Below are 20,829 nucleotides of genomic sequence, written 5' to 3' on the forward strand. Positions count from 1 at the left end.
GGGCTGGTTGTGGGAACTCTGTGGCCAGATCAATAGTGTCTGTGGCCCTGATCGTGACTTCCTGTGGCTGGCTGAGGCCCTGCAGGGCCTGTCTTGCCTGGTGCAGAGCTAAATGGGAAGAGACCCTTGCCCACCCTCAGCAGATGGCAGCCAACTGTGACCCTAGCTGAGTACTGGAACATGCACCCAAATGCCAAGGACCCTGCTGGACCACCCCAGTCCACAGCATGGGAAGACCCCAGATGACTTTCCTGCATAGGGCAGGCGAGGAATGGGGTGGGAGACTGACGAGCAAAATCTTGGAAACAAGTTGGGGAGGGAACAGAGGTGCCATGTATCAGGGCTTCAGCCTGTTACGAAGGGACTATGAAAATGAGGGTGGGGGGTGGGGGATAATGCTTGCAAAGAAACAGGGTGAGAGACGCGGGAGTTCCTCCTGTGGGCCCTCAGGTTGCTGGCTCTCCACAAGGATACCTTAGGAAATCAGGACAGTTTCGGGTGTTAGAGCATTCAATATTCTCTCTGTATTTAAAGGCCAACTTCACCTTTAGTTTGGAATAACCGTAGAACCTCTATGTGCCTTTGTGTCTTAAAGAAAAAAAGAGAAATCTCAAAAGTTCATTTAGTGTGTGTGTGGTGTGGTAAGTACACAAACTAGCGAGTATCCAGGGACCCAGAAAATCAGGCTAAATTCTCTTTCAAGACCCTTTCCACCTGAAAATCTGTAAGTATGTTTTTACAGTTTTTAAAAAGACCTTGTACGATGAAAATAACAGATGTACATTAATGGAAAAAATACAGAAATGGACAAAGATGTATAGGCTCGCAGTTCAACCATCAGAACAAAACCATTGTCTTCATGGGCTTTCCTTCCACGCCCTCTCAGAGGATTAGGGTCACCTGAGTTGTCTTCATGCTGTACAGTGTATAAGTTTGTGCTGGGATCTCTGCTGTAAATGCATAAAAATGTTCTGACCAAATTCTAACAGAGAGCTTGGTAACGGGTCCAGTCTGAGAGGCCCTGCACTGCAAAAGCACCTGCTAACGGAAACGGGAGAGTGAAGAGACCATCAGACCTGGGTGTGTTGACTGAGTCAACCCATCCCAATAACCTCCCAAGATCCAGTCCCAGAGGCATTTACAGTTGGCCCAGAGGAGATACCAGGGCCTCTGACTATCCCTGGCCCAAGAGGGTCCCCGAGGGCCCCAGGACTTCCTCCTGAGTGTCTGGCCAGGGCATTCTGCCTTACTCAGAGTGTTACATGTTGCTTCCTTCCAGCCCCAGATCCAGCTGTATCTTCAGGAGCCTTCTGGCTCCTAGGAACCTTGTTGGCAGGCCACTGGGGCTGAGCCATCCCCTTCCGAAAAGCCCTGAGCTGCTGGAGAAGCTGACTTTTCCCAGTACAGTCCCTGTAACACAAGAGAACCACCTCAGTCAATGCCAAGTGGAGGCCAGACCTCCCAATGCTTCGCCACTGAAACAGGGCACACACAAAGCCAGTGCTTCCAGGAGCATTTCCCTAGTTCTCAAGATGTAAATAAACGATTGCAGCTTCCCGCCCTTGCTGAGTCACAATTCATGTCATCGTGTTAAACATGTCTGGGATGAAGCCCATCTGACCTTTTTCAACCCAAATTTTCTTCCCTATTTTTTCCTATAATGCTTGATCATGGACCAGAGTATGGGAAAAGTTGCATTAGACTGACATTCTCAAAGGATAGGATCAGCAAGCTTTCCAGTTCCAAAAATGGACACTGCTACAGCATGATTGTAACTTGCCAGTGACAACAATGTCCCTCCCGCCCCCCAAGGAGACTTGCCCCACAACCCCCCTTCCCCCGCCTGAAGGAGACTTGCGCCTTCTCTAAATCTGACATTTCACATCTTAATTCACCCAGGCCTTTTATCACTTTACTCTGTACTTTCCCTTCACTTCCACTGCCATCACCAATTGGGGGCGAAATCAATTTGGGGAGCTGTTTTTCAGAGCAGGCTGAGGCATCCTTGGTGATGACGGGGAACAGCAGCCAGGCTGAGATGGTACTGGGCCCCAGGTGGGCTCCCAAGACTACCCTCTCCACCTCCGCAGACCCCCCCCTCCCCCCCCCACACACACCCTCATGTGCTGGCCTGGGTGCAACACATAGAGCTGAAAGCACAAACATTAAATGTGCCAGGCCAAGGGCTTGTGCGGAAGCAACAGGGAGCAGCCCCAGGCAGCAGGAGCCCGTAGTGGTTACCGTAGCCCCCCTGGGCCTTGCCAGTCTCTCCGAGCAGCTGTCTCCTCTTCCCCTGCCTCCTCACTGTCAGAGGAGCTGGAGCTGGAGCTGGAGCTGGAGCCGGAGCCGGTGCTGGGGCAGAGGAAACGAGGGTTTGCTAGATGTGCCCCAATCCACCCTGACCAGGCCAGGCTCCTACCAGGACTTGGAGTGCCCAGGCCTCCCTGGTAACCCAAGGCAGGAGGATGGGCAGGCCAGCCAAAGCCCAGCCAACCCAAACCAAAGGGCCACTGAACTTCCTTCCAGGTGGTAGAGGGAAGCACCCCAGGGCGATGAACCCCACCTAGACTGTTTGCTTAGACCTAGAGAGATTGCTGTCTGCCTCTGCTTCCTCCCTCTCTGCTGGGAGAACCTCCTGATGACCATGTGGGACTGTTGGCTCCTGGCTAAGAGCACTTCTCAACTGAGCGGTGCTCCCAGGACTTGCCCATGCCCAAGTCTTTCCATCCCTCGAAGTCTCTGTTCCCCTCTAGGCCAATGTGTCATCCACAAAGCAGTGGGTTTGCTGCAGGGCTGTCATTGCTCTCTGTACCTTTCCAGTGCCCCCTGGTCTGATGGCTCTGTGGGCCTCAGGTCGATGAAGACGGTGGGAGGCTCCACTGGGTTCCTTAGCCGACGCTGACTCAGCTTTGTCAAAGCACATCTGAGATGAGAAGAGCAGGGGTGCTGAGTCACTTCTCAGTGATTACAGGGGACCTGTTGCTGGGCTACTGGCTGCCACTGACTGAGCGCCCACTGTGTGTGGGGCACTGAGGAGGGCCTATCAATGAATTATTTTACTCTTCAGAACAACCCTTAAGATTTAGGCCAGTGCCTAAATTTGTGATGATTTGTGATGATTGAAATATATCTGTGCTTTCCATCGTGGTAGCCACTTGTTGCAATTTACATTTAGGCTAACTAAAATTAAATTAATACAATAAAAATTCAGTTTCCCAGTTGCCCAGGCCATATTTCAAGGGCTCAGTAACCACATGTGGCCAGTGGCTACAATTGAACAGTGCAGGTCTAGACATTTCTGTTGACACTTTGGATTGCCAGGGACAGAAACCACTCCAACTAACTCAAGGGAAAAGGGAATCATTGGCTCTCAGATTCTTAAAACGAGTGGAACAACCCAAGTGTGGGAAGGGCAGGGATACAACTGGGCCCTGTCCCCATCTCTGCTTCTCCCCACCCCCCAGCTTCAGTGTTTTTCACCACAACTGGCCTTTCTCCTCCCTCTCACCTCTACCCAGATACCGGGGTAAAAATTCCCAAGGAAAGGCTCTAATTGGCCTGGTTGGGGTCAGCTATTCAGGGCTGGCTCAATTAACAGGGGCCAGAAGACCAGGGCCCTATGCCCCTGGAAGACCATGTGGATGGTGAAGGGAGGGTTCCCATGGGGTGGTGGAAAGAGAGGTGCTTTGGGGCTTGAGTTCCAACTTTGCTACATATGACCTGGGTAAGTCAATATCTCTAAGCCTCAGTTTCCCCATCTATGAAATGGAGATCATAGTAGCACCTACTTGATCAGATTTTTTTAGATGAAATGAGAAATATGCATCAAGTGCCCCATCCACAATAGGCTGCCAGGCTGGGGCCAGTTCTAAAGAGGACAGGGCCATGACCGGCAAGAAGTCCCACCTGCTTCTGGCCTCCAGCTGCTCATTGTCCGGGCGCATGTCTGCAGGCACCTTCCAGGCAGAGGAAGAGGCTCTGAATTGCTTGGCACATAGGAGGGTGAGCTGTTCCATGAGCCTGTCCTGGGTGCTGGGCTTGGCATGATCTGACCAGAGAGTAAGGGAGGCTGACTAATGGGGACTTGGTAACTGACTTACAGAGCCCTGACCCCTCATGTGGACGAACCTCCAGCTTGTACATGGAGAAGTGAGGGGGCCTGGGAGGCCCTGCCCCACCCCTTTGGTATCCCACATCCGCTCAGGAGGGCTGGGGGAGTGGTATCTTCAGGAGCAGAGAGGCAACTCATTGGGGTGACTTCTTAACACTTTATCCCACTCCCTAGTTCCACTTGTGTTCACTTTTAAAAAAAATAGCAATTGGATTATCCTCTGTAGATTTTTTCACTGAATATATTACATCTTTCCAAGTTAGTGTATACAGACTAACTGCAGATTGTTCTGTGGTTTAACAGATTTAGCTAGACTCCTATTGAATATGATACTAAATATGGGTTGCTTTCAATTTTCACAATTGTAAACAAACTGCAACAGAGATGAATATCCTTGAATACATATCTTTACCCACCTATGTGAGTATATGTTAGGATAGACTTTAGAAGTGGAATAGCTTGATCAAAGGCTTATATGCCTTTTAAATAGAAAACATTCTGCCACATTGTCCTCAAAAAAGGGGTACTAATTACAGCCCCCACTCTCACCCCACCTTATAGGGTTTCTCCACAGCCTGCTAACAAGGGCTAAATTACAAACAAAACCTTGTTAAAAACAGCACAGGGTTATTAGCCCCAGAGGAGCATTCACTCTGAACTGGAGGCCTAACTGAATGTCCTGGCTTCTTTGCCTCAGACCTGCCCCCACTCACCTTTGTTTTATTTACAGAACTAGAGGCCCAGTGCATGAAAATTCATGCACTCGGGGGTCCCTCAGCTGGCCTGCACCCTCTCGCAGTCTGGGACCCCTCAAAGGATGTCCACCTGCCAGCTTAGACCCGCTCCCTTGGGGATCGGGCCTAAGTTGGCAGTCAGACATCCCTCTGGCAGCCTGGGAGTCCTCGGGGGGATGCCAACTGCACTTAGGCCCGCTCCCCTGCAGCCGCCTCTGTGGAAGGGAGGGCACCGGGACCACCATGGCTGGCCTGGCAGCGCGGGCTCACTGACCTCCCCCCACCACTGGTCCTTCCACCATCTGGTCTAATTAGCATATTAGCTCTTAGAATTGCCCACAGCAAGGCCACAAGTGCACTGACAGTAATCAACATCCCTGGCTGTCTTTTGTAAACAGGGAGGCAGTAGAAGCAGGATTGTGTTTAGAAGCTGGCTGAAGTAGTGCCAAAGGCAGGATTATTTTCCACCCAGAAGGAAAGAGAGGGAGGCTTCAGGTGGTGGGTAGGAGGAAAAGGTGAAGGTCAAGGGCAGGGACTACTTCTGAAGGGCTCTCTCTTGTATTCCCAGGGCCTGGTCTATGCCTGGCACATAGCAGGCAGTCACACATACGGTGAATGAATGAGTGAATGAGAGTGAATAAATGAAGTCTTTCAAGGACTGGCACCTGAATGTTCAAGACAGTGAGGGTTGAGCAGCAGAGAGGACATGGTGGGCTTCAAGGCTGACTTTACCGAACCCATGAACCTATTTTATTGAGAGGCCCTGGAAGGAGCTGCTGTGGAGATGCCCTTGGGCCCTGGTGTTTAAGGTCAGACCTGGGCCCTGGAGGTGATCAGCTGCCCACCACACTCCTCTAGGTGCTCCATCTCCCCGGTCGTCTTCTTGTCCAGTCAGACTCTGAAGGATGTGATCCAAATCCCACTCTTCAAGTTGCTGAAATGATTTAAAGTGGAGATTACAAGGCTGCCGCAGGGTGCCGGGAGCAACAGAGGCTGGCATGGGATGTCCCGGAGTAGGAATCAGGACTTGGAGGCATGCCCACATTTACAGCTGGGGCTTACTCATCCACCCTGTGTGGGTTGCAGAATGAACCACCAGGGATCTGCACCTCTTTCCTGTGCCTTTTCGGTTAATACTTCTGTGTCTGGCACAAAGGTATATTTTGACCTGGAGAAAACCTGGTGTCTTTTTAAAACTTTGTAGGTTCATACAGGTTTAAAACACTGGAAGGTTAAAAAGTTTTGCTCTTAAGAAACAGACTGTGCCCAGCCAGCGTTGCTCAGTGAACCAGGAGGTCATGGTTTAATTCCTGGTCAGGGCACATGCCTGTGTTGCGGGCTCAGTCCCCAGTGTGGAGTGTGCAAAAGGCAGCCAATCAATGATTCTCTCTCATCATTGATGTTCCTATCTCTCTCTCGTTCCCTTCCTTTCTGAAATCAATAGAAAATATATATTTTTTCTTTTTTATATATATTTTATTGATTTTTTACAGAGAGGAAAGGAGAGGGACAGAGAGTTAGAAACATCGATGAGAGAGAACCATCGATCAGCTGCCTCCTGCACATCTCCTACTGAGGATGTGCCCACAACCAAGGTACATGCCCTTGACGGGAATCGAACCTGGGACCTTTCAGTCCGCAGGCCCGCAGGCCAACGCTCTATCCACTGAGCAAAACCGGTTAGGGCAGAAAATATATTAAAAAAGGAAAAGAAACAGATAATTTCAGGCAGGTGCTGAAAACTGGATGCTGTGGGGGCAGAGTTGGTGTGATCAGAAGAGGGAAATTAATCAGGAATGAATGTTTCTTATGTATGACCTTGCAGTCCCTTGCAGCCCTGTAGGTGAATGAAAATAAAAGTGTTTAGGAGTGAACTGAAAGAATGGAATTGATAAGAATGGAATTTGTGAAAATGACCTCCATGAACACCTTGATGCCATGTTTCCCTAAGTTGTTAAGAAAATTGTTCAAATTTGTAAATAAAGCAAAATAGAGAATTGCATGACCTTTCAATGTCATGCTGGAGCTTTTCTAAGAAGCTCACCTTCCTAGGGGAGGTTGGTTTGCACAACTGATCAGGGCCCACCTGTTTTACCACTTTGTAAAACTGAGAAAGTGCAATGGTAGAGTAGAGAAGATAGCCCCAAAGGTATCAGTTCCGTTGCCGGGTAGGATGTTGACTGATTTTACACTTAATGTAGCAGTTTTATCTCAGCATTCAATTCTTTTCTTCCAATGTCTTACAAAATCCTAGTCTCTCATAATCTCTTTAAACTGCTTTTGTCATCCTGCTGGTTCCCTCATTCATGAGCGAAATCCAATGTTAACAGGTATTCACTATTTGTATGAGAATGGGAGCTTTAATGTTTGAGAATTATGCTTTGACAGAATCTGTTCTCTATTTTTTAAATTATTTTATTATTTATCTGTTTTTCTTTCTTTTTTTAAATAATATATTTTTATTGATTTCAGAGAGGAAGGGAGAGGGAAAGAGATATAAAAACATCAATGATGAGAGAGAATCATTGATTGGTTCCCTCCTACACACCTCCCACTGGGGATCGAGCCTGCAACCCGGGCATGTGTCCTCAACCGGAATCGAACCTGGGACCCTTCATTCCACAGGCTGATGCTCTATCCACTGAGCCAAACCACCTAGGGCTCTGTTTTTCAACATCATTTTTTAAAATCCTCACCTGAGGGTATTTTTCCATTGATTTTTAGAGAGAGTGGAAGAGAAAGGGAAATATCAATGTGAGAGAAACATCGATTGGTTGCCTCTTGCACGTGCCCTTCAGCCTGCATCTGAGGTACATGCCCTTGACTGGAATCGAACCCGGGACTCTTCAGTCCACAGGCCGCTCTATCCACTGAGCAAAACTGGCTGGGGCTCTGTTCTCTATGTTATATGCAGTTGTGTGTCTTTATAAACATGCTTGGGATTAGCACTTTTTTTTTAAGAAGGCTGGAGTCTCCTTACTCTTCCTTGTTTTTGTTAACTCTACCTGAGGATGGTTTGTCAGCCAGCACCTGAGACAGGTATGACAGCCTGTCTGCCAGTGGTCAGGGGACCATGGGCCTAAGGTCGCTGCTGTAGAATGAATATTGGTCCCCCTCCCAAATTCATATGTTAAAATCCTAACCCCCAAAGTGGGGGTTTGGAGGTGATGCCTTTGGGAGGTGACTAGGTCATGAGGGGGGAGCCTCATGATTGGAACTAGTGTCCTCATAAAAGAGCCCCAAATCCCTTCCATCAAGTGAGGACAAAGTGAGAAGAGGGCAGGCCCTCACCAGACACAGAATGTGCCAGTGCCTGGATCTTGGATTTTGTTATAGCAGCTCCCGCAGATTAAGACAGGTGTAATGGGCCAGCCCTCAAGTTGGCCTATGACCACTACAGGTCTAGAGACCACTACAGGTCACACCCTGAGGATGCACAGGGCAAGGGAGCTGCCTACCTCGAGGGAGAGCACTGGCAGGCCTTCCCGGGGCCCCTGTGATGATGTTCCTGGTCTCGGACCTGTGGATGCAGATTCACAGGGTGTCTCCTTCACTTGGCTGTGGTCACTGCAGGTAGGGCCCCTGGCACCCCAGGTGACTTTATGAAGTAAGTCTCTCTCGATCATCTTCCTTCTCTCTTTTCGGAGGGCTCTCCGGTTTGCAGAGTCTGAGCCCTTCTGAACGCAAGGGACAGCATTTGGGTCCGTCCTCAGGTCTTCTTCTGAGAGACAGAGGGTGGCTTCTCCCTGCGGCCCCCAAGGAGGACTCGGGGATCCTTTGGTGTTGAAAGACATGTCTCCAAGGTCACCTTCCTGCCATGTGGGGGTCTCCTCGGGCATCCTAAGAGAGCTGCTCTCACCACTCTCCAAGGGCTGGCCAGGGTCCTTTCCTTCCTTCATCCTTACGTTCCATTCACCCCAGGGCTCTGCTGAGAACTCCACAGGTACCACAAGTGGCTATTGAGAAAACAGGTGTCCTCAGTTAGCAGCCTCAAAAACATACTTTAGGGAAGTTTTTTTAAAATTGTGGCATGTCTATAACAAACTTTGTCATGTTAAATATTTTTAAATGTTAAGTTCAGTGGCATTAAATACATTCATAATGCAGTGCAATCATCACCATTGTCCATTTTCTAAGCTCTTTCATTCTGTACCCCTCCCCCCAAAAAACCCAGGAACTCTATACCTCCACTTGTCTAGCCCTGGTAAACTCTAATCTACGTTCTGTCTCTATAAACTTGTCTATTCTAGATATGTCAATGAAGTAGAACCATATACACTGTCTGTTCTTTTGTGCCCTTTCACTTACTCAGTTTCCAAGGTTCATCATGCTGTAGCATGTGTCCGTACTTTATTCCTTTTAGTGGACTGAATAATATTCCACTGTATGGCTAGACCACATTTTATCCCTTTTGTTTGTTGACAGACACGTGGGTTGCTCCCAACTTTGGCCACTATAAGTAGACTACATAGCTATTAAGGGGTGGATAAGATAAAACCCAGGCCCTTTGATTCTAGAGCAAGCCCAGGGCTTGACCCCCATAAATTGGTACAGACTTTTCCATCTTGAATTTTTAAAAAAATCATCCAGAAGAATTGCTGAGGTAATCATAGAAATGAAGAAAAACCCTGGTCTTAAGTGTGCTGGGCTCCTGGAATTGTACTGTATAACAGGCTGGTAGATGTTTGGTGTCTGAACTCCTTGGGTTGTACCTGGAGAAAGGCTTGGGTGTGCAGAGATGCTGGACCAGGGGTTCTGACCTCTTTAACTCACACTGCTGTTAGAATCCGGTGAGAGCCAGGGACACTCACTCCCACACCCTGTTCTGCCAGCAGGTTCCCTGGAGCCTGCATTCCACTGACCTCAGGAGACCTGTTGGCCGGAGCGACCCAGGCCCCATCAGGGTCTTCAGCCAGCTCCTCTGACAAGTCTGGAATCAGGGTGGTTTGATTTCGCTGGTAGATGAACAGCTCCTCTTCTCCGCAGTCTGACTGTGGACAAGAGAGCTCAGGGATTACCTGGCAGGGGGTAGAGCCAGGAGGGCCTTGCCCCATTTACCCCATTCTGCCCTGCCTCCCCGGACAGTAGGGGCAATCAGTTCTCTCCCAAAGGGCCTTGCCCAGTGCTGGTTCCTGTTGCTGATTTAGAAAAGTAAGCTCAGCAGCACCACCTCGTGGAAGTGAGATCCTGAGTTCCCAGTTCTGCACATACCTGCCATCCTTGACATTGCGCGGCAGGTGCTTAGTTAATGCCTGGTGTGAATGAATTGGGTACCAAAGTGGTAGCTAAAAGAGCAGAGTCCAGCTTTTCTCCTCCCCCATGACCTGAACCATCCTTTAATGACATGGAGCCTTCATTTGTCGCCTCTAAGGTAGGGTGGGGAAGGCACTTACAGTCACCTGCCCACCTCACAGGAGTATTCTGAAGAGAGCAAATGAGATGGAAGATGTGAAAAGGCACTAGGGTTGCATTATCTGCTCCCTATTAGCCTTGCTGTGCACTGGAAGATCTCGGGTGGAAGCTGTGTCCTTTTCATCTTTGCAGGCACCACAGGTAAGATCCAAATCTGGCTTGTTATTTCTAAAACCTTTCTCTACATGCCCAGCTCCAACCTGTGTATTTGACATCCACTGCTGAGCTCCTACCTGGTGCATCGCCCACTTTGCTCTGTTTGTGGGGTCGTTGTCACATTTACATGTGTGCACATGCCTAATTTCCACTACATGAGAAGATGGTACAACTCACTTAAACTTAAATTCAGAGTCACTTTTGCCACCCAACATTCTCTTAGTAGGTAGAAACTAGAAGCACAATGACCATCATGGTGAAGCAAGGCCCACCACAGTGTATAACGTTACAAAGGCCTCCTGGTCCTTGAAGAGGCTGAGTAGGCTCTTTAAATGTTTGTTGAATGAATGCATGTGATCAATAAGAAAAGTACTATGGCCTGGACAGCGTGGCTCAGTGGTTGAGTGTCGACCCATGAACCAGGAGGTCACAATTTAATTCCTGGTCAGAGCACATGCCCAGTAGTGGGCTCAATCCCCAGTGGGAAGCATGCAGGAGGCAGCCGATCGATGATTCTCTGTCATCATTGATGTTTCTATCTCTCTCTCCCTCTCCCGTCCTCTCTCTGAAATCAATAAAAATATATTTTTTAAAAAGAAAATTACTATGTATTATACATTCACCATGTCCCAAGCACTGTGCTCAAAATTTAATTATTTAATCCTTACAACAACTTACAACGTGGAGCCTTGGTCTTTAACTCTTACATGATGTACCTCTCTGTTTATCACCATCTTCCATAAAGCAAATGGGGGTGTTTGCCAGGATGAGAAAAACACTAGGATGAAGCCCTGGCTGGGGGCTCAGTTGGTGAAGCATCTTACTGTGCACCAAAAGGTTGCAGGTTCAATCCCTGGTCTGGGCGCATACGGGAGGCAGCCAATTGATGTTTCTGTCTCATATCAATGTTTTTCTTTCATATCGATGTTTCTCTCTCCCCCTTTCTTTCTCTCTCAAAATCAGTAAATATGCCCTTGGGTGAGGATTTAAAAAATACCCTAGGATATGGGTAACTTTGTTAACTCTATTAGTTGAGCACCCGTTCTGGGCCAGGCCCTTTACATACAGAATCCCAAATTTGTACCAGTGATAACTGCCCACAGGTTACATGGTAAGTTAGCTACTGAGTGGAAATGGGGACCCAGGTCTGCTTGATGCTGATATTCCCGCTATCCTCCTCTGCTGAGGTGCTTTCTCAACTCTCTGTTGAGCCAGAACTTGGCTGGAACCACCACTGAGGGTGGCTACCATTTCAGTGCATTGTGATAAGCCCTCAGAGGAATTCTCCAGTTGTCCTTTGGGGTCACTAGTAAGACCCAGGAGGATGCTGAGCACTAATAAATATATTCAGAGAACAAAAACACTGATGATGAATGCAGAGCTAATAAGCTCCATAGCCATCCATGCGCCAGCATCACATTTGTCATGGGAAAGGAAGAGCAATCAGGGCCTAAGATGACATGGGAAGAAGGTACTTTACTTACCAAAGAGGAATCCGAGTCCAGAGACGGAAGCTGCTCCCTGACAGCCTCAAGAATGGCCTCCCAGGGCCCCATCTGGGAGGCCCACGGAGAGGGCAGTGAGGGCCCCACATCTTTGTCTTGGGATGCCATGGGGGCCTGGGCTCAGAGGAAGTTTCTCAGTGTGCCATCATCCAAGGAACCCTATAGAGGATGCGGGGTGAGGTGACAGGATCCAGGGACCAGGGGTCAAGAGCTGGGGCGGTGGTGGTAGGGGAACAGGAGGTGCCTTTTCAAAGAATCTACCACTTTGAGGGGGATGAAAACTGACTCACAGACTACCTACCCCATTTCCCTTCTGGTTCTGCAGGTTCCTGTTATTGAGTGTGAGGCACTGTGCCCTGCACTGTGTGTGTATGTGAGAGTGTGTGTGTGTGTGTGTGTGTGTGTGTGTGTGCAGTGCAGTATGGAGACCGAAGATATATGTACATGAAGTATATAGTGATATATGATGATATATAGGTATTGATAATTATGTACATAAGTATATGATATATACAATGATATATGTATATACATGATATATAGATAATGTAAACTATATATATCTCATATAACATAGATACTATTATCTATATTTCATAGGTTCAGATAAGTTATATTGTTTGTAAATGGGAAAGAGAATTTGCATCGAAATTAGAGGGGATTTTTGGCCCCACTAACTTTTATTGCTCCCTTACAAAGGAATAGACTAGAGACATTTTGGAGTCCCCAGGATATATATTTTTTTTCTGAGTCATCACTCAATTTAACCCTCATACCAAGGCACTGAAGCAGCCCCCCCTTTTGTATCCCAGTCTAAAAGGAAAAGGCCCAGCCTCTCATGGGTCAAAGGGGCTTTAGGAATGTAGGATGATGTATTTCAGAGCCAGTGCCTGGAAAATCCTTGCAGCCTGAGGCAGCAGTGCCTATAAAATGGGAAGAGAACACTCCTGCTCCAGCCCTAGCTGGCTGCCACTCTGCATCAAGGCTCCCATCAGTGTAGCAGCAGTGGGCTTCTTGCTTTTTCTGTGCTTATAGGAGTGGGGACAGGAGTTTGGTGCACCCACAACTGGAAACTGCAGAGTGTGGACGCATGTAGTACATACATCATGGGATGTTCTCAGGCTGCAGGGCAGATCAGAGGACAACAGAACCACGTAGGTGAAGGGGACAACCAGAGACTGATAAGTTCTTTAGGTGGACAAGGCAATGAAGGGGAAGGGGAAGGCATTGGGCTGCAGGAGAACATGTAGTGAAAATTGCCCAAAAAGTTTGGGGTGGGAAGGTGTCAACTGCTGGACTTTGCGATAAAAACGGACCAGATCGTGAAGGGTCCTGAACGCCAAGCTGAGGAGCTTGGCTCATCCAGCAGATGAGGGTTAAACCAAATGCTACACAAACTGGCATCCCAAGTTTCCTTGGAATCCTGACTCTGAATCCACGTCCGTTTCTTGGCTGCAGCTCGTTAGCCCCGCCCAAAGTCCCACCCCTGCCATTCCTACCACTGGCGGGTGGTTGTCATGACAACTAGACGCCAACGGCCTCCCCGGTCAGGCTTTTAAATGCTAAAGCTCGGAAACCGGAAAACCCAGCGTCTGTCCTGACACACACTCCCAACCCCTGTCTCCTCCGCGTCCCGTCCAACTCCCGACATTTATCGCTGCAGCTGCGGCAGGCCCGAGGCCCCTCACCTCAGGCCTCCGCCTCGGCTCCCCTCCCGACGCCGGCCTGACAGGGCTATAAACAGCCTCCAGCGCGTCCCTCCGGTCGCTTTCGCCCCCTTGGGCCGCGGCGCAACTACTGAACCTTTCACCGCTTTCGGACTACCCCCTCAGGGGAGTCTTACTTTACCGACTGCCAACCGCCCCTCTCGCCCCCCAGCCCCAACCCCCCGCCTCTTTCGGGGCTTGGCGCGTCTTGCCCCTTTTGCAATAGGATTGGTTGCTATGGTCAGAGAGGGGCGGGGCAGGCGCACTCTCCCAGCTCATTGGTTGCAGCGGGCGTCCTACAGAGAGCCGGGCGAGCTGACGGGAAGGTCCGGGTGTGGAACCGGCGAATTCCACCGCGCCCAGAGCTGCTCCCCGATTCCGCGAACGTCCCGGCGTGCTCCGCGCCTCCGCAACCACTTCCGGGGCGGGAGCAGGGCCGTGGGTCCAGACGCTGAGGCAGCCGGCGTGGAGGGCTCCCGGACGCGCGCGGCGCAGCGTGGGTCCAGCCGGAGGAGCGCAGCAGCCGGCGGGCGTGCAGTCGGCGGCGGCAGGTAGCCTAGGGCGACCCAGGAGCTGAGGCCCGCGCAGGTAGGGTCCCCCGCGGCCCGGCCCCGCCTGGTGCCGCACCTGCTGCTCACCTGCGCCGCCCGCCGCGGGGCGTCCCAGCCTGCGGCTTGCTCGCTCAGTGAGTTTCTGACTCGGAGCTTTCGCTCTGCAGCTGTGGAGCGGGGAGATGAAGCCACGTTCCGGGTAGGGTTCCTGGGAGGAGACGGCAGGGGACGTCTGTGCTGTAGGTGCTCCGGCTCTTCCCTAGGGACCCTCCCCAGAGCCGGAGAAGGAGATGGGGATGCACCGGCCCCGCCCGAGGCCAGCGAGCTAGCACCGCAGGGCGTGCCCTGGGGCTCATATGGATCCCTTCCCTGTGGGCGTGACGGTCGACCACCGGCACCTTTTTTTTTTAAGTTAACATTTTGCTTATTTTAAAAATAATGGTACTTACTATTTTACAAAATGGACAGAACCAACAGGTAGAGTGAAAAAAGTTCGCATCCCTAGCACTACTTCCTGGAGATAAGTTCTGGAAGCGATATGCAAAAGACCTTTTCTAAAAGTATTAAATAGAATCATGCTGCGTTTGGCAGTGACAGGGTGAAAAGGAAGTAATAATAGCTTTATGGTCCCTTCGCATCCAAATTCTCCGTAAGCGTCTTGAGTAGGGGCCTGGTTCTGATTAGCCCTCAGCACTCCGTCGGGCATGTGAGCATCCAATCAAAGGAGAGAGAACATGGGCCCCACCCAAGAGGAGGCGTTTGGGGTAGGAGAGACACACCCACAGGAGGCTTGAGGGGTGTTTGAAAGGAGCTCTGCCCTGACACTCAGCGTTTTTGGCTTTTAATCCAGGCTCTGTGGGTCAGGACTGCTCCGGTTGAAGGTTCACACCTGCAAAGTGAGAGCTGCTTGGACCCAGCCCTGCCAGCTGTGCAAGGTGGGGGCTCCAGGAGGCAGGGTTTTGCTCTGCACTTTGTTGCCAGTAGGCCCCATCACATGTACACATACTCTTGCAAAAGGTCTGCAAATCTTTTGTCTCCCAAATTGGCAGCTTATTTGTTGTCTTGGCCATCTTGGCTGTCTCCTGGGCTTGGAAGCATTCTTTAGTAGAGAGTGAGGTCCGAGTGGTCTGTGGTACCGTTAGGCCTTCTGAATTGGACTTGGCCCTTCTTTGTTTTCTCTATTTCACCCAGAGAAGAATAGGAGACAAATGCCACTCCTGGACCTGAGGGTTTTACTAAGAAGCTAATGACTTGGCCTTGATTTGTGTAGGATTCCCAGAATAAAAGGCTCTCGTAATCACAGTCTTCCTGGTATTGTCCTCTCTCTCCCACTTTCAAGGGATGAAGAGGAAGATTCGTAGTTACTTGACATTTGCTGAACACCAATCAGATCCTAGTTCCTGTGGTAGGGGCTCTCAATTTTTTTCAAATTTTATTTGTTTAAAATGATTTACATACAGTAAAATTCACTCACTTGGTGTCCAGGTCTATGAGTTTTGATAAATACATAGAGTTACACATCCACCAATTAAGATGCAGAACAGGTCCATCACCCTCAAATTCCCTCTTGCTATATCTTTGTGCACCCCACACCCCCAACCCTTGGTACTTCTAGTCTGTTCTCCAACTATTTAGTTTTATTTCTTCTAGGAAGTCATATAAATGGAATCATACAGTAGGTAGCCTTTGAGTCTGGCTTTTAGCCCAGTATGTTGGAGATTGGCTCCTGGGTTGTGCGGCATGTTGTGTGTATCAACTGTTGTTCTTTCTGTTTAATGCTGCGTAGCATTCCATCCTATGAATGTGCCACTGTTTGTTTACTCGGTCTTCCATGTGTCTTTAATAGCAGCCCTTTGAGTTATTATGTATCCATTAGACAGTGAAGAACTGGGGATGGGAGATGCCAAATAGCAGAGCTAACTTTTTTTAATCCTCACCAGAGGATATGTTCCTATTATTTTTGTTTGTTTGTTTTAGGGAGAGGAAGAGAGAGACAGAGAAAAACATCGATGTGAGCGAGAACCATCCATTGGTTGCCTCCTGTTTGTGCCCCCACCAGGGATGGAAACCGCAACCTAGGTATGTGCCCTGCCTGGAATCAAACCTACAACCTTTTGGTATAAGGGATGCCTCTCCAAACAACTGAGCCACCTGGCCAGGGCAGCAGAGCTAAATCTTGATCTAAGTGCAGGGTTCTTTCCCCCACACCCAAGAGCTGATTTGGTCCACTGACCCAATTAGCATTTCTTTATTTACCATCCAGGAGGTTTTCAGGCTTCTTGAATTCCTGGAAAATACCCTTTCTAGAGTGTGGGGCCTGAGGATAATGAAGGAAAATATACCCTGCAGTGTATGACTCACCATGTGTGCTCTTCTTTTTCTGTCTGGTGACAAGCTCACAAAATCATACACTTTAAAAAAAAAAGATGTTTTTATTGATTTCAGAGAGAGAAAGGGAGAGGGAGAGAGAGAGAGAGAGAGAGAAGCATGGATGAGAGAGAAACATCAATCTGCTGCCTCCTGCATGCCCCCTCCTCGGGATCGGGCTTGCAACCTGGGCATGTGCCCTGACAGGGAATCGAACCAGTGACCTCCCAGTTTATGGGTTGAGGCTTAACTACTGAGCCACGCTGGCTGGACAAAATCATACAATATTTAATGGAAGGAAGTTGTCTAAATCAGTCCCAGGTTGTGACATAACCACCTGCTGCAGGTATGAGTGTGACCATCTTGTTTTCCTTCCCTGGAACCACCAGGAAAGAAAGGACCTAACCCCTGGACCTCCCTCCACAACGATGTCGGAGCTCAGCGACGAAGCCAGTGAGCCAGAACTCCTGACCCGCAGCTTGTCTATGTGGCATGGGCCAGGTGCCCAGGTCAGCTGGGAGCAGCTGGCCATCCCCTTGGATCTCCATACAGCTGCTTCCATCGGCCAGTATGAAGTGGTGAAGGAATGTGTGCAGCGGTAAGACATCTTGGGAAATATTCGTCCTCTTTATTTTTTTATTTTTATTTTTTAAAAATATATTTTATTGATTTTTTACAGAGAGGAAGGGAGAGGGATAGAGAGTTAGAAACATCGATGAGCGAGAAACATCGATCAGCCGCCTCCTGCACACCCCCCACTGGGGATGTGCCCGCAACCAAGGTACATGCCCTTGACCGGAATCGAACCCGGGACCCTTCGGTCCACAGGCCGATGCTCTATCCACTGAGCCAAACCAGTCAGGGCTATTCTTCCTCTTTAGATTTTGAGGCCCATCTCAGTGGCCTCAACTCCCACATAGAGATATGAGTAAGCTAACCAGGATTCATAGACATTTAGTACATATGGCCTAGATTAACCCTGCTTCTCTCAGGCAGTTGTGAATAATGGTTTATGCTGGACTCTAATAAGGAAGGCAGTTTTTATTCCTAGGAAGAAAAAGCTAAACTTTTTTTCATAGGTATAGTTAGAAACATTTCCAGCTTACTTTAACCAAAGTAATTTTATGGTTTCTACTAACTGCAGAAATGCTCAAATAAAAATAGAAAGCAATGCCCTATGGCCTTCTTTTCCCAAGGGGATCGTTTTAATCCCTGGTGCCCTCTTCCCTCCAGCATCTGCCAAAGAGGAGGAGGAGGAGGCAGCAAGGTTCATCTGCCCCCCTGGAGGATTGCCACCCGAACTAACTGCCCACATACCCTTTTTACTAATGTTATAATAAGTCCCCATATAAGAGCGGTGGACCTTGGCTATGTCTGGTTTGTAATACAATGTGATGTGTACTGTAATTTTTGGAAAATAATCTGTTTCCTTGCCTCCACACCCTTTATATCCACCACACTTTGTGCTTATATTTCCATTTGTCATCGATAACACCGAGAAATGATCTATGTCCATACCTACATGTGCCTTTTCCAGTTCCTGGGGCATCAAAGTCAAATCTTGTTGAAGCCCCAGATTTCCGGTGCCCAAGTCGTAGCCATCACTTAAAAAAACCTGGCCAGTCACGTGCAAGTGAACTGTGGTGAGGGACACCCCATTGTACTCCTCTCCCCCCAGCACTGGCTGCCAGACTGTGGAAGGTAGTCAAGGCTCCAGGTCAGGATTTCTCAAGGCACCAGGCGGCCTTGGGATCGTGTAGCTGGGTACTCAGGCAACACATCTCCCCGACAGGGTCACCAAGACTCCATTTATAACTCTGCTGCTATGGTGTTTTGGGGCTTTTAACTTTGGTATTCTGGTAAAATGCACAGTCCAGAACGGCTCCACAGAAGAGAAGAGGGAAATGTTTGTGTTCTGATGGGGATTGTGATGCTAGCCAATCCTAAGGCTTGCTCACGGTGAGATAGACTGAGGATCCATTAGAATGGGGGACTGGGCTGATGGGAGGTGTGAGAGCCTCAGATATGTTCTGCCAAGGGTCAGGCCCTTCCTCCTCCGTGTGGAATTGAGTGCTCCATCATGAATGTCACATGGTGAGGATGCATTGGTCTTCATGTGGCTCTCCCAGCCAGTGGCTGTTACTGCATCCCTGGAATCAGGACCTTTGAGAATGGCTGTATGGCCATTCCAGAGTCAGTTGAAGATGCTAGTGAATGGTATGGTGTATTATGTGCACACCTATGAAAGGCACAAGCTGTGTGGATTGATTGGCAGATTGAATAGCTCCACTGGAAGCAAGGACTGTGGAAGAGGAAAGGCTGTGGGGCATAAACTACACAAGACGTTCTGGAAGTGGATGTTATTTCCATATCTTGGGAAACCCACAGTTTTGTTTTTTTTTCCTGTGGGAAATGCTTTTCTAGAAATTTAATGGAAATCAGTGAGAAAGATAGGATTATTTGGTCACGGATTTTCTAAGAATGTTTCTGTAGGGCAAGGTGACAAAGGGGAAATCAGTTGCAGTGGAATTCAATTGTCTAAGTCCCTTCCTCTCCCCCCAGCACTGGCTACCAGACTGTGGTCTGTTGGTGGAAGGTAGTCAAGGCTCCAGGTCAGGATTTCTCGATCTTGGCCCTACTGACAACCTGGGCCAGGTCTTCTTTGTGGTGGGGGCCGTCCTGTGCACTGTAGGACGTTTAGCTTCCTTCCTGGCCTTGACTCCAGCTCTGGTACACCCCACCTGTGAGATGGCTGGGCATGGCGAGCATATCTTGCGTTTGTTTAGGAGAGAGTTAGATTTGAATAAGAAGAATGGTGGTGGCTGGACCCCGCTGATGTATGCCTCCTACATTGGACACGATACCATCGTGCACCTGCTGCTCGAGGCGGGGGTGAGTGTGAATGTGCCGACCCCGGAAGGGCAGACTCCACTGATGCTTGCTTCCAGCTGTGGCAACGAGAGCATCGCCTACTTTCTCCTCCAGGTGAGCTACGAGGGGACTCGGGCCCAGAAACCTGAGGGGCTCCTGGCTGCTCTGGCAGAGATGTGAACCACTGTAGGCCATGGTGTGCGTAATCACTTTGATTCTTTCAGCATGATGACCTGGAGGGCGCCCGCCCCACGTAGAGGAGACGAGGCCGTAACAAGCATTCTGTGTTCTCTTGAAGCAAGGCGCTGAGCTAGAAATGAAGGACATTCAAGGCTGGACTGCCCTCTTCCACTGCACCAGCGCAGGACATCAGCAGATGGTCAAGTTCCTTTTGGACAGTGGAGCAAATGCCAACGTGAGGTGATTGCCAGGTCTTAAGTGGCCGTAGGAGTGGGTGTAGTCACATCTTACTCTAAGGAGGGCAACTATACAGGCAGCTACAGGCCAGAATCAGGGCAGCCCCTCCTCCATAAGAGGGGTTCAGACAGACAAAGTGGCAGAAGAGACAGTCCCATTCAGGTGCAGGAGCCTAGGGATAATTCTGGCCTTTTTACACATCTGTCAGGGAACATTGGGTGCAGCACTTTAAGCTCTCTGAGCCTCAGGACTCCCCCCCACCCCCTCCCCCGCCCCCCATGTGGGAGTCTGTGCTGTGATATTCTTTTCCTTTCCCCACGTGGGAGTCTGTACTTGTTCTTCAATAAATTTCCACCTTTGCTATAAACAAACAAAACAGACAAACAAAACTCTCTGAGCCTCATTTTCTTTATCTGAAACTGAGAATAGCAATACCTATGTCATAGAGTTGTTTGAAGAATTACATATTATTTTATATATGTCAAGGGCCTAACATAGTGGATGGCACTTAATTGACATACATTTAATGTTAATTCCTTTCTCCTTTTTCCTTTTGGCCTTCTCAGGTGAGGTGATGCTTTGAAAACAGTCATGAGTTTCATAAGCTGGAAGGGATATTGTCTAGAGCAGTGGTTCTCAACCTTGGCTGCACATTAGAATCACCTGGGAATCTTTTAAAAATCCTGATTCCTGGGCCGCATCCTCCGGAAATTCTGTTTCTTTGTTACTAATGTTGTGGCCCCACCCCATAACAAAGAAACAGAATTTCCGGAGGATGAGGCCCAGAAATCAAGATTTTTAAAAGATTCCCAGGTGATTCTAATGTGCAGGGGAAGAAAAACCTGTCCCAAAAACCCCCCCCCAAAAAAAAAAACCCCCTTCCTTTTTTTTTCCTTAATTTTTAAAGGAATTTATTTGGGGGGAAATTGGATTAATAAAAAATATTAGGGGTTCCGGGGATACAGGGGCTACAGACATCCATCTATATATTGTATTGGG

The 20,829-nt window shown here is 49.0% G+C and overlaps 2 protein-coding genes across 9 annotated transcripts in view; one reads left to right on the forward strand and one right to left on the reverse strand.

The window, feature by feature from the left end:
- Positions 1 to 938: 938 nt before the first annotated feature.
- Positions 939 to 13,760, reverse strand: CUNH16orf71 (chromosome unknown C16orf71 homolog). Its single transcript, XM_006090398.3, has 10 exons — positions 13,607 to 13,760; positions 11,898 to 12,077; positions 9,708 to 9,836; positions 8,304 to 8,801; positions 5,662 to 5,779; positions 3,907 to 4,048; positions 2,813 to 2,923; positions 2,242 to 2,352; positions 1,251 to 1,410; positions 939 to 1,038 (listed from the first exon to the last, which is right to left on the reverse strand). Exons 2-9 carry the CDS (start codon positions 12,024 to 12,026, stop codon positions 1,251 to 1,253), a joined length of 1,398 nt encoding a protein of 465 aa, XP_006090460.2. The 5' UTR covers positions 12,027 to 12,077; positions 13,607 to 13,760; the 3' UTR covers positions 939 to 1,038.
- A 307-nt stretch (positions 13,761 to 14,067) lies between these two features.
- The window catches only part of ANKS3 (ankyrin repeat and sterile alpha motif domain containing 3), a 33,371-nt gene continuing 26,609 nt past the window's right edge, over positions 14,068 to 20,829 (forward strand). For 2 of the 8 annotated variants that reach the window (XM_023755236.1, XM_023755238.1), the window contains exons 1-5: positions 14,069 to 14,212; positions 15,026 to 15,110; positions 16,932 to 17,140; positions 19,329 to 19,527; positions 19,712 to 19,833. In XM_023755236.1, coding sequence (XP_023611004.1) covers positions 16,971 to 17,140; positions 19,329 to 19,527; positions 19,712 to 19,833 — 491 coding nt within the window. In that variant the 5' untranslated portion in view covers positions 14,069 to 14,212; positions 15,026 to 15,110; positions 16,932 to 16,970. Of the gene's footprint in view, positions 14,213 to 14,234; positions 14,310 to 15,025; positions 15,111 to 16,931; positions 17,141 to 19,328; positions 19,528 to 19,637; positions 19,834 to 20,829 lie in introns of those variants that run through there. The other 6 variants (XM_023755234.1, XM_023755235.1, XM_023755231.1 and 3 more) reach the window with 5 other exon arrangements.

Source organism: Myotis lucifugus, unplaced genomic scaffold, assembly GCF_000147115.1.
Source record: "Myotis lucifugus unplaced genomic scaffold, Myoluc2.0 scaffold_72, whole genome shotgun sequence".
Lineage (NCBI taxonomy): Eukaryota > Metazoa > Chordata > Mammalia > Chiroptera > Vespertilionidae > Myotis > Myotis lucifugus.

Bases quoted from the DNA above. Each gene is read 5' to 3' on its own strand.
- CUNH16orf71 (XM_006090398.3), bottom strand. From the start codon at position 12,026: ATGGCATCCCAAGACAAAGATGTGGGGCCCTCACTGCCCTCTCCGTGG. The intron at 8,802-9,707 runs GTCAGTGGAATG...TTTTCTCAATAG, and splicing joins CGGCCAACAGGTCTCCTGAG to CCACTTGTGGTACCTGTGGA. The intron at 1,411-2,241 runs GTAACCACTACG...CTTGTGTTACAG, and splicing joins CAAGGCCCAGGGGGGCTACG to GGACTGTACTGGGAAAAGTC.